We start from the raw sequence: 15,488 nt of genomic DNA, 5'->3' as shown, positions 1-15,488 counted from the left end.
ACACCAACCAACCAACCAACAAAAAACAGCCTGAGGAATGTACCAGTCAGGCACTGTAGGTGGAGAGTAACTAGCAAGAGTTTTGGTCCTGGCTCTGCCATTTATTGTCAGGGTCACAGCCAATTAGCATCTTTGTTTCCAAAATCCACATGATGATAACACTTGCCATATCTCTTTAAAAATGTTATGACAGTGACAATGAATTTAAAACATATGTGAGAGAGGGCTTTGTAAATGTCATGAAAGGTAAGAAAATGCAACTATGAACTTTGTATTTTTTTTTTCTAACTAATACTGATGCTGATTTTTAGTTATAAAGAAAGAAGGAGAAAAAATCTTAGTACCACACATTTCTTTTTTTTTTTTTTTAGTTTCTACAAATAATTTATTGGAATATAATTTGCACCCATTTAAAGTGTCCAATTCAATGTTTTTTTAGCGTATTCACAGAGCTGCACAACCCTCACTACAATCAGTGTTAGACCATTTTCATTACCCCGGAAGAAAGCAGGTCCCTGTTAACAGTCACTCCCTATTTTCCCCCAAAAGTCCCTGCCCCTGGCAACCACAGATCTATTTCCTGACTGTGGATTTGTCTTCCTTGGGTATTTCATGTAAGCAGATCATACAATATGTGAGCAGATCATACATAAGCAGACCACACAATACATGATCCTTCCTGTCCGGCTTCTCTCACTTAGCACTGTGTTTTCAAGGTCCTTCTACGCTGTAGGAAACATCCCTGCATCCTTCCATGCGTGGGTCCATACTTAACATTTCTTTCTATTGCTGCATAGTATTCCATTGTAGGGATACTCAGTTTGTATTTCTCTGTTCACAGTTGGTTCACCATTTGGTTTCTACTGATCTGATTTAGCCCCCATCCAACCTTCACCACACACAGAACCAAAGGATTGTGTAAGAGAAGCTAAGAGGATCTACAGAGAGCTCGTGACATTTCTGACCTTCTCTGAGGGTAGAAAACAACAGGGATAACATCTCTGCCCTTTACCCTCTAAGAGAATAGATAATGCTTTCAGGGTTAAAGGGTACAACATTTAGAACCTGTCCCTGATGAAACAAAGAAACAAACCCAGATATCCGCTTAGTAGCAAAAGAAAGAGACTAGTAAGTAGGAGTTGCCATAAAGTAGAATAAAGGGAAAAAGAGAAACTCATATTTGTCAAATATATTATTGGCAGTGTCAGGCCTTTTATGGTGATTAATCCTTTTAATTCTCATAAATACTCAACAACTTATATGATGCGATATTTACTGCTTCCATTTTATAGATTAAAAAATTGAGGCCTAGGGAGTGTTAGTTGCTTTCCACACACAGGCAGCTATAAAGCAGTCGGACTCATCCAGTTGTTACCGGCAGGTCTTTGTTCTTAGAGCTCCCAAGATGGTGGTGGGCCACTCCGAAGATGGGGCGGGCTGCTCCCAAGATAGCGGCATGCCTTTGTTCTCTGACCTGGGGTTCTTGGCCTCATGGATTCCAAGGAATGGAACCTTGGGCCATGCGCTTAGTGTTATAGCTCTATTAGAAGCCGTGGGTCATGGAAGAGAACCGTGGAACCCAGAGACTAGTGTTCAGCTTGATTAGGATGAACCTGGGCACTTAGCCGTGCAGGAACAATGGCGAGCCTTTAGCCTGATGGGGAGTGGCAATGGGCACCTCACTGCATCAGGAGCACAGTGGACATCCTGTCGGATCCGGAGGGTTGGATGTCAGCGGTGGGTCTGTGATGGTGGCAAATGGTAGTAGTGGATGGCAAGCGAAAGTTCAGCTTGAGCCATAACAAACACGGACCAGAAGAGTGTGCAGTTGCAAGATTTAGTAGAGTGAAAACAGCGCTCCCATACAATGGGAGGGGACCCAAAGGGAGTTGCCCACTCCCATCTCCAATGCCTGGCGTTTATATCCCTATCATTGTCCCTCCCCTGTGCTCTCAGGTGATACATGATTTGAATATTTCTTTACCTCCTGCTTTTAGCCTAATTTGCATTTTAGTGAGCCCCCTTTACTACCTGATTGGGTGTGAGCTGAGTTACACGCCCCGTTTTGAAAGGTAGGTGCGGTCACCCTCCCCAGCTAGGCTTAGGAATTCTTAGTCCGTCTAGGAAATCCAGCTAGTCCTGTCTCTCAGTCCTCACTCAACAGGAAAACCCAAGTGATGCTGGGGAGGTTGGCTGACGACTGCTCTTAACTGCTTCCTGCTGAATTGGGGCATAGTAGGGGTCGTGCATTTGAGACCCCTGGGGTGCCTTTGGTGTCATTAACATCAGAGCATGGGCTAGCAGGCCGGTCCAGGGGTCTGCGGTGGATCTTAGTCATGGACTGCATCTGGGGCTGCATTTGAAGAACCATTTGTAGTTTTACAGCTTCAATTCTGGAAGAGACATATTTTACAAGGAGGTTAAAGATACAGGGATTGAAATGTATGGCCTGAAGTGCAGGGGCGTATGGTTGTGGGTGGTGAAAGTGGGGTTTCCTTTAGAAAAACCCCTCTACGATGGGGCATCAATATTTCTGGGAAGTCGCATTCTCCATAGAAGCTCTTGGTAAGGGGAGCTACTGGTAGTACAGCAGCATGGAGGAGGTGCAGTGAGAATGAAAGGGGTTAAGAAAACAGTAAAAAGAAAAATATGACAAGGGAGGGCCATGTGGATCTATGATTCTCGTTATTTTCCTCATGGTTGTCACTTGAAGAGCAGGTGTAGATCCTCTAGAGGGTCACAGGAATAGCTAGTGTTATCTCTTGGATTTTTAGGCTCCTTTGACAGTATCCAGGGTTTGACTCAAGTGTAACGTATCCAAGACTCCACTCCAGCCACTTTAACCATGGTTGGGGTAGATAAAATGACTGGGTAGGGGCCTTCCCAGGATGTGTCTAGGGATGGGGAATTAGAGGGAAGGGACTTGACTAATACCATGTCTCCAGGGTGGAATAATTCCTTTCCCTCCTCTGGGGGACAAGTTCTTAATGTTTTAAGAACTTGATATTTGGCTAAGGACGTGATGATGTCTGCAACTAACTAAGTTGGCCATCTCTTGGTCAAGCACAAGGTCATTGGTTAGGAAGGGCCGTCCATACAGCATTTCGTATGGGCTAAGTCCTGCTTTTGGGGGAGTTTCAGATTCTTAGTAAGGCTGTAGGCAACAAAGCAGGCCATGTGAGGTGGGTTTCTTGGGTTAGTTTTTTAGATGTCATTTGAGTGTTTCGTTCATTTTTCTTGGCTTTTCCTGAGGATTGTGGCCTCCAGGCTCAGTGTAAGTGATATTGTATGCCTAACGCCTGGGATACTCCCTGGGTTACTGCAGCCTTGAAATTGGGGCCATTGTCACTCTGAAAGCCTCAGGGAAGTACGAATCTGGGAATTATTTCATGAATTAGTGCTTTTATTACCTCTTGGGACTTTTCTGTCCTACAAGGAGAGGCCTCCGCCCAACCAGTGAAAGTATCTACCCAGAATAGTAGATACTGAGATCCCTGAGATTTGGGCATGTGGGTAAAATCTAGTTGCCAGTCTTCTCCTGGGTAATGGCCTGTTCTTTGTTCTCCTGAAGGAGCTTGGCAATAAGGCCGGGGATTATTTCTTTGGCACACTTCACAGGCCCTGACTATCTGCTTGATAGTTTTGAAAAGGCCTGGTCCAGTAAATAATGTTTTGGCCATCTGATGGGTGCTATCAATGCCTAAGTGAAAGGTTTGGTGAAGGTTTTTAAGTAATTTCCATTGGTTAGCTGCAGGCAAAAATATTTTTCCTTCTTCAGTGGCTAGCCATCCTGAGGAGAGGAAACTATGTCCTCGTGAGTTTCCCCATTCTATTTCTTCTGCTGACTACTGGGGCTTGGTTTCCTGCAGGGGCTTACCCCACACTAGGGGTCCTTCTATAAGCATTTCTAATGGAGGGTCCCACCTTACAGCTCTTTTGTCTTCAGTATCTGCTTGGCGGTTCCCTTCTATTTCTCTTTCCTTTCTGATGACCCCAGCAATGTTAAGACTGCCACCTCTTTAGGTTTCTGTACAGCCAATAATAATCTCCTAATGGCTTCCTGATGTTTGCTAGGTGTTCCCTTGGAAGTTAGGAATTCCCTTTCTCTCCATATTGCTGCATGGGCATGGAGGACTAGGTAAGCATACTTAGAGTCTGCATATATATTTACCCTTTTTCCTTCTCCTATGTTCAGGTATATAATGGCCCCTGCTTTTGCTAGAATGCCTCTCGCTAAAAAAAGAGGGGGCTTTCTGGCATCATTAGAAAGGCAGGTGAAAAGAGTAAAGTTCCCCAGTCACAATTTAGTGGCTAGGAGAAGTATCTAGTGACTGCCTGTCCTAGGAACCCTCGGGTAGTGACAGATCTGGAGGACAGTTGTCCAGGACAGGTCATTAAAACTGAGAAGGTGCGCCAGTGTCCAGGAGACAGTTAACCTCCTGGCCCTCAATGGTCAAGCATACCCGGGGCTCTGTGAGGGTGACAGCATGGGCTGGCGCTTGCCCTGGGTACCCTCAGTCCTGCTGCTGGATCATCTGGTTAGTGGCTTCTGACTCAGAGGACCTTCGTTCACTGGGGCAGTGGGCCTTCCAGTGATTCCCTTCACATAAGGGGTATGGACAAGGATGTGGCTTATTTCTATTTGGACAATCTTCTTTAAAGTGTCCTTGTAGACTGCACTGGATGCAAGCCCTATTAGGCATTTGATTTGCCCAGCCTTTCCCTGTTCCAGAGCCTCCAAAGTCCGCTTGCCTGAGGGCCATGACTAAAGCAGTGGCGTTCTTTTTATCCCGTTTATCCCGTCGCCCACTCCTCCTGATCTCTATTATAAAAAACCGAAGTTGCCAAATTCAATAGGGTTTCTAAGTTTTGCTTCAGCCTAAGGTGGACTTTTGAAGTTTTTTTCTAATGTCTGCAGCTGACTGAGTGATAAACTTATCCTTTAAGATTAGTTGGCTTTCAATAGAGTCAGGTGACAGGGAGGTATGCTTCCTCAATGCCTCCCTTAGTCTCCCCAGAAAGGCAGTAGGATTTTCTTCCTTTCCCTGTGTCATAGTGGACATCATTGAATAATTCATAGGTTTCTTCCTAGTTTTCCTTAGTCCTTCCAGCACGCAAGTTAGCAAATGTCTGCGGCACCAATCTCCATGTTCTCATTTTGCGTCCCAGTGAGGAGGGTCTACGCTGGGAACTGCCTGCTGGCCTGTGGGGAATCGTTCTCTTTCCTCTCTTGTCATCCTATCATTGACCTGACTGAGATACCAGAGATCGCCACACTCTCGGGCTGCAGTTATGGTGGAACTTCTCTCATTTGGGGTTAATGTCTGATTCAGCAGTAACATTATATCTCTCCACATCAGATCAAAGGATTGCCCTAACCCTTGTAAAATATCAACATAGCTATCAGGGTTATCTGAGAATTTACCTAGGTTTATTTTAATTTGCTTCAAGTCTGAGAGGGAAAAAGGTACATGCACTCTGACTGGGCCAAATTCTCCTCCTGCCACCGCTTGGAGGGGGCATACTCGGGGAATATTGGCACTCTTGGGTTCGTTGTTTACCCCTTTGTCTATCTCTTTTTGGACCGTTTGGGTTGAAGGGGGGTCCTTATTAGTTGGGGAAGGAACTGGGGAAACACCGGGACAGGGAGGTAAGACTCTGAGGGCTTCCTGTAGGGCATAAATTACACTTTTTACATAATTGTGAGTTGTCTCTTAATGAAAAGAAAGTTTGCACATGTGGCACTTCACTCCATTTGCCCTTCTTTCTACAAAAGAGGTCTAGCTGTAAGATGGTGTTATAATGTATACTTCCCACATGGGGCCAGGTTTCTCCCCCTTGAAGAGTATATTGTGGCCAGGCAGTACTGCAGAAGAATATAAGTCACTTCTTTCTTAATGTCTTGAGGATCGAATTGGTCTCAATTCTCCAGAATACATCTTAGGGGCATTTTTGCCTTGGGGGGAATGTTTCACTTCTGAAAAAAGAACATAGGGATGGCAGCACCCCTAGTCATTTTCCAATGAGCATTAGTCCTAGAGCGTCCTCTGTGGTCCTAATGCTTATTCCTTTCCAGGGTGTGTAACCACCCATGGACCTCTGCTTATCGAATTAGTTACGCTCACCGATGTAGCAGTCCTGCACCCCTTTTCCCGCCTCTCTTGACCACAAAGAAAGGGGTCCAGGCTGCTGGATTCTAATGGTCCTTTACCAGCATGCCCAACATTGCCTTTGGCTCAAGGGTGAGTCCTAGACCAGGGCTGGGTTCCTGAGTATTTCATAACAACTCAGCTGCCCATCAAGATTCATTCGCATAAACAACAGTTCTTATGCAAATTCGTTTCAGAGAGGGTGTTGGTAACCTTTTGACTCAGTATTGAGATAGAGTTTTTTTTAATTCTGTAAGTACTTTAAGGCTTGACTGAGTGCAAACAACTCACACGTTTGAGCAGACCAATTATTAGGCAATTCTCCTAACTCTGCTTCCACAAGAGTCCCCCTGTCAATACTGAATACCCATTGTGGTTTTTTTTCTCGATCACCTGGGAGGAACCATCTATAGTCCTTTCCTGAAGGGCGTTCCTCCTAGGTCTGGTTGGACCTTTGTATGGTAATTAATATTTAAATCCCCCGTTAGGAAATTTGCTGGGTTACGGGAATTTTCAGTGGTTAGTGTTAAATCACCTTTTTCTAACAGAATAGCCCCATACTTTAAGATTTTTGAGTTAGTAAGCTACCTTTTTGCTTTTTTTGACTTAAGATAGCTCTGAAGTATCCTCACACTGGTGAGGTGTGCTCACGATGAGTTTTCCTCTGAAGATTCTTTTTCTACTTTCTTCTGTTAGCAAAGCAGTTGCTGCTACCAATTGAATGCATTTGGGCCATTCGCAGGTTACTGGGTTAAGGATTGTTGATAGGAAGGCTGTGGGTTGTCAGTGGTCTCAGTGTTTTGGGCTACACCCTTGTTTACACTGACAACAAGGTACTATTGGCATGTTATAGTGTCACAGAGAAGACCTTCAATTATCTATTATAGGTTTTAAATTTATCCTGGCTTTTAAAGGAATAGGGTACACTGTTTTTCCTTTGCCATTTCTATCTGTCTCTTTCTCTCTTTCTTTCTCCTTTGACTTTCTGTCTCTCTCTCTCTCTGACTCACCTTTTGTCTCTGTCTCTTTCTCTCTCTCTCTCTCTCTGCCTCTCTCTTTCTCCTTTCTGCCTCTGTAGAAGGATTTTGGAAACATAGTGGAAGGACGTTCACTTGTTGCCCCATTTGCCACTATAGGAATATTAATTAGATAGGAATAACTTACTCAATTCATTTTCATCCTGATCTATTACGTTGTTGTAGACCCAGTTCCAGTTGTTAAAGTACTGGGTTATCAGTTCTAAGGCCCTGGCAAGGGTGGTGGGGACGGTTCCCACATAACTGCCCATGTCGAGAGCTGTATGCCTAAATTGGGAGAGTCACCAGGGACAAGACTCCCTGGGTTCATAGCCTAGTTGCTTAAGGACACAGTGTAGAGCTTCCTTAGGTCCCTTTGGAGATACAACCTGCTCTAATACTTGGGAGTGGAAGTGAAAGTCTGAAGCATTAGTACCTAGGAGGCAGGGATCAGAGGAAGTAGATTCAGAAGTAAGGAGAATTTTGGGTCTACACTTTCAAGAAAGTCGTGGTTAGGACCCAGGAGGTATGGGTCAGAAGGAGACGAAGGGGTGCACGCATGGGCGACTGTTGAGTAGAGACTTCTGGCTGTGCCATGATCTCAACTGGCCAACGCTAGGAGTTCGGGATGACAACTTTCTGCCTCTAGTCGACCCTCAGCTTCCCCAGGAAAATTGTGAAAGCAGAAGCTGGTTCCAGGCAGAACAACACTCCCAAACCAGAAGGGTTGGGGGTTGTTAGAAAGCTTTTTCCCAGGAAGCCTCACACCTGAGTCTTTAGTCCAGCGGCCACACTAATCGTTTTTAACTGGCTGACAGGTGCCCAGTTATTTTCCTCCAATTCTAAGGAAAGATAGGACAGAATAGCAAAAGAAAGTGGTTCAATATTACTCACTACTTTGGAGAAGCCCCATGCGGGCTACCAAATGTTACCAGCGGGTCTTTGTTCTTAGAGCTCCCAAGATGGTGGTGGGCCACTCCCAAGATGGGGTGGGCTGCTCCCAAGATGGCGACAAGCCTTTTGTTCTCTGACCTGGGGTTCTTGGCCTCACGGATTCCAAGGAATGGAACCTTGGGCCATGCGGTGAGTGTTATAGGTTTATTAGAAGCCGTGGGTCATGGAAGAGAACTGTGGAACCCAGTGACTAGTGTTCAGCTCAATTAGGATGAACCTGGGCACTTAGCCATGCAGGAACAATGGCGAGCCTTTAGCCTGATCGGGAGCGGCAATGGATGCCTTGCTGGATCAGGAGGGATGGAAGTCAGTGACGGGTCTGCGACAATGGCAAACAGCAGTGGTCGACAGTGAACAAAAGCTCAGCTTGAGCCATAACAAACATGGACCAGAAGAGTGTGCAGTTGCAAGAGTTAATAGAGTGAAAACAAAGCTCCCATACAATGGGAGGGGACCTAAAGAGGGTTGCCCCAGTACCACACATTTCTAAAACGTATATGTGAGTTCTTAGTTGTGTCCACAAAGTCTTGAATGGTGTAAGATAGAGCCCATCTAGAAAAAAAATTAAACAGCAATCGTTCTCCTCGCTGTTTACACAGAAAAGCTGTCAGTTCAGGAATTTCTTTACTTTTTCCACTGAGTCCTTTTCCGTCCATGTAGAGTCCACCCAGAATATGAATTCGAGAGTTTCTTCTCTTGTCTTTCTTTTCTCCTTCACTACGAGAGTTTGTTCTTTTATTCTCTCTCCTACACCAACTCTCTGTAAGTTCTGGACAAGTATCACATGGTCTTTATTGTGATTCTTGGAGAAGGCTTTATTTGAGTCTTTAGATTTTGAATAAGCATATGCAGGTCAAAAGGGTCAATATTTAGCTCAGTAATATTGATTGCATCATTTTGATGAGCTATGCTGACAAAAAGTCCCTGCTTATTGGTTTCAGTAAAAGAAATCACACCCCTCTAGCAGTGTATGTTAATAGATACACTAATTAATAATGTATAAACACAGGAAGAAGAGGAAAAGGGAAAAATAAAAATTTTATTAATTACTTTAATAATAATTTAATTTTAATTATGAGATAAGATATATCAATATAAAGAAGAAAAGCAATATGATGTGATTTGTGTAAAGAATTATCATTTTTATATGTTATAGCCACAGTCTTCCTGGAGTTTTGGAAAAGGAGAAGGAGTATACTGACCTATACTTGGGACCTTATCGAATGGGAAGAAGAGGAGGTAAGATGTTAGCATACAAGGAAATAGGGAAACTGGGCTATTACAGGATATGGAAAATTATCTGCTGCCCTAGCATTCAGGCTGGAAACAGTTAACCATCATTAGATTTTTCCCTTGATTTTTCCTACTAACAAAATTTATTATTTTATGAAGATAATAGAGATCAATGAAGTATGTATTTTTCAGACCACTTCTGTGATGTTTCTTTAAATTACATTAGTGGAAAATTATACTGATTACAATACTGCTCAGGATTTATTTGGAAGGCAATTTGATGTTATTTTAAAAAGGCTGCTTTATTGTGAAGACTTTTAATACAAAAGTAGGCCAAATTTAGGAGTATTGTATCAACTCTGGGGAGTATTTTTTTTTAGTTTATGGCTTTGATATTTAGATAACTTTAGTTTCTCTCATAGGAAACACTTCGTCCCCAGTTTGAAGCCAAGTATTACAAGATGGAGATCGTAAATCCCATCACGGGAAAACCTGAACCACATCAGCCATCCTCAGACAAAGTCACTCGTCTTCTTGTTTCTGTCTCAGGAATATTCTTCATGGTAAAGTATAGCCATCAATATCAAAATGTTTTGGGATTCCAAATTTAGAAGTAAGTTCAATGATACCAACTCATTTTGTGACATTGAGAACGTCAGAAACCTTATTCTTTCCAACACCTTGGTAATACATACAATTAAACAAACAGAAGTCACAACAGGTTATGGGGATTTTACAAAGGCAGTTTGTGCATCTTTTTAAAGAAAATACTTTTTGGGAGAAACAGAGATCGTCTAAGATAAAATGGAAATTATATGAGTTGGCCTGATGATTAGATATCTTGTGTTAAAAATGAGCATTCCATTTAAGAGGACATTGGGCAGAATTTGCATGTTAGTGTGATAACTTTGTTATCACACTAAATGACAAATTTTGTCCTATTTATTTTGATTAGAATATAACTTCCTTAAAGGAGATAATTAAATCTAGATATCCTTTCTTAGAAAGGTAAATACCTTCAATTTTTGGGGACAGTAGATTTGATCTATGGTTTTGCTTTTGACTTGTTAGTGATGTAAAATATGGATGTTTTTTCTGGTCTCTAATATCGTAGATATCCTTGGTGATTACTGCAGTGTTTGGAGTCGTGGTGTACCGCCTGGTTGTCATGGAACAGTTTGCATCATTCAAGTGGAATTTCATCAAACAATACTGGCAGTTTGCAACATCTGCTGCTGCTGTCTGTATCAATTTCATAATCATTATGTTGCTGAATCTTGTAAGTGTCTATAATGTTATTCTTCAGTAGATAAAAAAGGGGTGGAAAGGGGAGAGGTCTATGTTTCCTTTATATTTGAAATGTATTTACATGGAAGCCAAAATAAGACCAAGCCACATTTCTGTCAATGACAACTCAGTTTAACAGAAAAGATTTCATCTTTCTGGCTTAGATGATAGATTTTTGAAATTAAAATAAATTCCAATTGTATTATCTTCCCTGCATTTTGAGTTTATAATCTGATTAGTGATAGCTTCCATTCTTTTAGTATCTAGTGTGTACTAGAGATGGTGCTATGCACTTTTCAAACAAATAAAGAATTATTTGGGCTTTAAAATCATCCCAATAAACTCCATTTTATAAGAAAACTTGTTGGAAAGATATGGGAAAATCTTTTTGAAAGCGAAGTATTGTTATCTACTAGTCTTCACGAGAAATGAAAAACAATAAGGCAGTTACTCCATTTTTCTTTCTCTGAATCTAGCGTTTCTCTCTTCTCTCTCCTGTTCTCCCCCTCCTCTTCTCTTCTCTGTCCTCTCCTCTCCTCCTCTCCTCTCCTCTCCTCCTCTCCTCTCCTCTCTCCCCACCTCTCCTCTCCTCGCCTCCCCTCTCCTCTCCTCTCCCCTCGTCTCCTCTCCTCTGCCCACCTCTCCTCTCCTCCCCTCCCCTCTCTTCCCCTTTTCCCCTCCCCTCCCCTCCTCTCCTCTCCTTCCTTCTCCTCTTCTGTCTCTCTCCCGTAATCTCTCCCTCTCTCACATCCTCTCCCTCCCTTCCTTGCTCTCCCTCCCTTCCTTGCTCTCCCTCCCTTCCTCTCACTCCCTCTCCCTCCTTCCCCCCCTCCCTTTCTACCTTCTTTCCTTTCTCTCCTTTTCCCAGTGCTTCTCTTTGCATACCTGCTCTGTTCTATAAAAAAGATAACTGGTTTTGCCTAACTATATCATTTTGTCATAGTCTGGCATGCTGTGGCATTGCTATGCCTTTATTATCTTCTTTGACTCTCTATATGACCATGTTCCTCATGTTTCAACTGCTTATTTAACTTAAATCATCCAGTGTTTTTATGTGCTAGCTACTCAAAGAAAGCACCTTTTTGTTTCAACATCACGTGCACTTAATAACTTATGGACAAAATGTCCATGGTTGATGGCACAACAGTATGCATAGGCCTATGTCTTCAACAAGGTCTATCAATGGGAACCAATTTCCTCTGAAAATAGAAGGCACCTATTGACACATTAAGGATAATATCTTTAATTCTTCCAACAGCTCCAGTATCCTGCATTATGTAAATAATGAAACTGAGATTCAAAGAGCTAAAATAACTTGCATATACTAAGTGTTAATGTTAGTATATTTACATCATGAGATAATTTCTTTGATATAGCTGAGCAATACATAAGTAATAAGGTTGGTAATATAGATAGATAATATGCATTTGGTTCCAAATATGATTGATACTGACATTACTTGTTTAGCCTGGAGGGAGTTGAGACCATTTGCTATTCAACTTTAAAACAATAATCAGAGAAGATCTTAAGAGAAAAGTGAACAGTCACGGTTATAAAATGAGTACACATTATTATGAGGACAGTAGTTAACATCTTCTACTGCAGTTTGCTTTGCTCAGGTCCAGTTTAATTTGTAGAAAGAGAATATTGTTTACATTATGTCTAAACGAGCCATAAAGTAATTTATGCTCTTGACTCATAATTTAAAATGTACAATAAACATTGAAAAAAATACATAGAAGTGGGAAACCTATATGGTAGTATATATAAGATAGTATAGGTTGTGCACTGCACAAGCACCACATTGATGGAAGAGTCATTTTCAGCACAGACACTATAGATTTTTACATTTTTGCTGATACTTTTCTGGTATATAGTAAAACATCTTGTTTGTAACAAAATCAGTACGAACTGTGACAGCTTTTCAGTAGACAGAGGTTATTGCAACTGGCCCTATTATCTGGGAAAAGATAACTAAGTAGTTGTGTTTATTTCTAGGTCACACAAGCAGTCGCCCAATTTGATCTTAAATTGACTCATTTCTTATTGTAAGTAGGTTGGTTGAGAAAAAAATTAATAATAGTAACTGGTCATAGTTCTGCAATCCAGGATCTTATAGTCTAGTGGGGAAAGAGAATTGAAGAATTCAATGAAGAATGCACAATAGTTGAAGCACAAGGGGCCATGAGTAAGGTGAGAAAAAAGTCATCTATTGCTCATGAAACGTTTTATGATAGTGGATCAGAAGACTTGAACAGAAACAGAGAGGGTGCTTATTCTGATCAGCCAAGAAAGAGCAGAAAGGAGATTGTTGTTTGAAGAAATTCAGCCCACAAATGGACAGAAGCACAGAAATGCATGTTCTTTGCCCTTAAGGAAATAATGAGAAGTGTCTGTGAAGCATATTAGAATAAAGAAAAATAAGATTGGAAAAGTAAATCAGTGCCTAGCTTTGGAGGTGTGACTGGTATGTAAAGAGTTTGGATATGATGTTATTTTTTTGGCCACTGTGGGCAGTGAGAAGCCATACTTGATGGTATTTGATAGGTAAATAGCCACAAATCATCTTACCAGATACATTTATAGATGTAAAGGAGATTAAAATATTAGAAGAGGGGCCAGGCATGGTGGCTTATGCCTGTAATCCCAACACTTTGGGAGGTCAAGGCAGGAGGATTACTTGAGCCCAGCAGTTTGAGACCAGCCTGGGCAGCAGTGAGATCTCATTGCTACAAAAGATTTTTTAAAGCCGGGTGTGGTGGTGCACACCTGTAGTCCCAACTACTCAGGAGGCCGAGGTGGGAGGATCAGTTGAGAGCAGATGTCAAGGCTACAATAAGCTGTGATCACCCCACTGCACTCCAGCCTGAATGATAACATGAGACCAAGCCTCAAAAAAAAAAAAAAAAAAAAAAAAAAAAAAAAAGATATTACTGTGTAATAGAACACTAGAATTTATTTATTCTGTCTAATTATAATTTTGTACCCATTGATCGACATCTCCCCATCCACCCTTCCCCCAACCCATGTAATTTTCGTGCTGGTAAATTTGAAAACTCTCAAGAAAATGTAAGCCTTTCTGGGGAAAAGATAAATAGTCACAACTGCTTAAAGTAAAAGTAGATATTCTAAGTAGATTGTCAATCATGAAAGAAATTGTAAAACAATATCACAAACTAGTAAAGCAGTCTTATCATAGGCACCATATTACATTTTTAAAAAAATTAAATAAAAAGATAATTACCTGTTGTGCAAATTAATCCAGCATTTAGATAAAGAAATAATGCTTCCTGGGTAAACATCAACCTGATTTTTAAAATATATCTGGCAATGGTAGTATGAAAACTCAAACTAAAGAGCATTTACAGCTATATACATAATAATGGCAAGTATAGATCAAAATATTTTCTAGAGTTACCTCTTGAAAAGAAGAATGTAAGTAATTTTTATTTTCTTTACATATTGTCTAATATTTATCACATATTTGAATTTTCTAGATTTGCTACAATAAGCTTATATTCTATTCAAATCTAGTAAAGGACAAATCTTTTTTAAAATTAATTTCCAATATTCTATTTTAAAGGAATTATCAATAATCCAAGATTCATATAGAAGGATTATCAGTTATAGTATTATTTAGAGTAATAGATATTAGAAAAGAGACCCCCTTAAATAACCAAAAATAAAAGAAAGTTATTCAAATTCTGTATAAGGTAGTATCATATAAACTATTAAAATGCTATGTGAATATTATTTAAGAACATGAAATACAGTTATATAAGTATATAAAAGTTTACTTGATTCAATTTTTTCTAGAATACACATACAGTCTTCTGAATTTTGAAACTTTAAGAAATTACAATCAAATATTAACAATATTGGTCCCTCAGTAGTGAGAAAAAATGTGGCACACCCTTTTGATTTAGTGTAAATTTTTGTTCATTGGGATTTGTATTTGTTTAGCTAGTATGTTTATTTTAATTCACATATTATAATCGTACATGTTTAGGAGTATAATTGGATGTTTTGAACATATGTATGTTGTATGATGATCAACTCAGGGTATTTAGTATGACCATCACCTCATGGCAATTATCATTTCTTTGCGATGGTCATCTAAGCCTCTTTTCTACCTATTTTGTAATGTAAAATACCTAAGTGTTAAACAATGTCACCCTACTGTGTAATAGAACACTATAACTTATTTATTCTATCTAATTATAATTTTGTACCCATTGATCAACCTCTCCCCATCTTCTCCTCCCCAACCCAGTCTCTGATAAAACTTCCTCTATGATATCATCTCATTTATTGATTTTAAGAAATCCTCTGCCCATTGCTTGTTTTTGTCAGTTTAGTTGAAGATTCAGATGGTTGTAGATACGTGGTGTTATTTCTGAGGTCTCTGTACTGTTTCGTTGGTACGTATGTCTGTTTTGATACTAGTACCATGCTGTTTTGGTTACTGTAGCCTTGTAGCATAGTTTGAATTCAGGTAGTGTAATGCCTCCAGCTTTGTTCTTTTTGCTTAGGATTGTCTTGGCTATACGGACTCTTCTTTGGTTTCATATGAAACTTAAAGTAGTTTTTCTAATTCTGTGAAGAATGTCAATGGTAGTTTGATGGGAATAGCATTGAATCTGTAAATTACTTGGGGCAGTATGGTCATTTTCATGATATTGATTCTTCCTTTCCATGACAATAGAAGGTTTTTCCATTTATTTATGTCATCTCGTATTTCTTTGAGCAGTGGTTTGTAGTTCTCCTTGAAGAGGTCCTTCAGATCCCTTGTTATCTGTATTCCTAGGAATTTTTTTCTCTTTGTAGCAATTGTGAATGGGAGTTCATT

General features: G+C 40.6%; 1 protein-coding gene across 2 annotated transcripts in view; it reads left to right on the top strand.

The window, feature by feature from the left end:
* LOC105463297 (anoctamin 3) overlaps nt 1-15,488 on the top strand; it is a 485,486-nt gene that overhangs the window by 412,173 nt on the left and 57,825 nt on the right. For both annotated transcript variants that reach the window (XM_071074951.1, XM_071074952.1), the window contains 3 exons: nt 9,276-9,358; nt 9,775-9,915; nt 10,467-10,631. In XM_071074951.1, the coding sequence (XP_070931052.1) occupies nt 9,276-9,358; nt 9,775-9,915; nt 10,467-10,631 (389 nt within the window). The remainder of the gene's footprint in view (nt 1-9,275; nt 9,359-9,774; nt 9,916-10,466; nt 10,632-15,488) is intronic.

This window comes from Macaca nemestrina, chromosome 12, assembly GCF_043159975.1.
Source record: "Macaca nemestrina isolate mMacNem1 chromosome 12, mMacNem.hap1, whole genome shotgun sequence".
NCBI classification, from domain to species: Eukaryota; Metazoa; Chordata; class Mammalia; order Primates; family Cercopithecidae; genus Macaca; species Macaca nemestrina.
The sequence above is the reverse complement of the archived record's forward strand: the minus strand, read 5'-3'. Positions and strand labels throughout refer to the sequence as shown.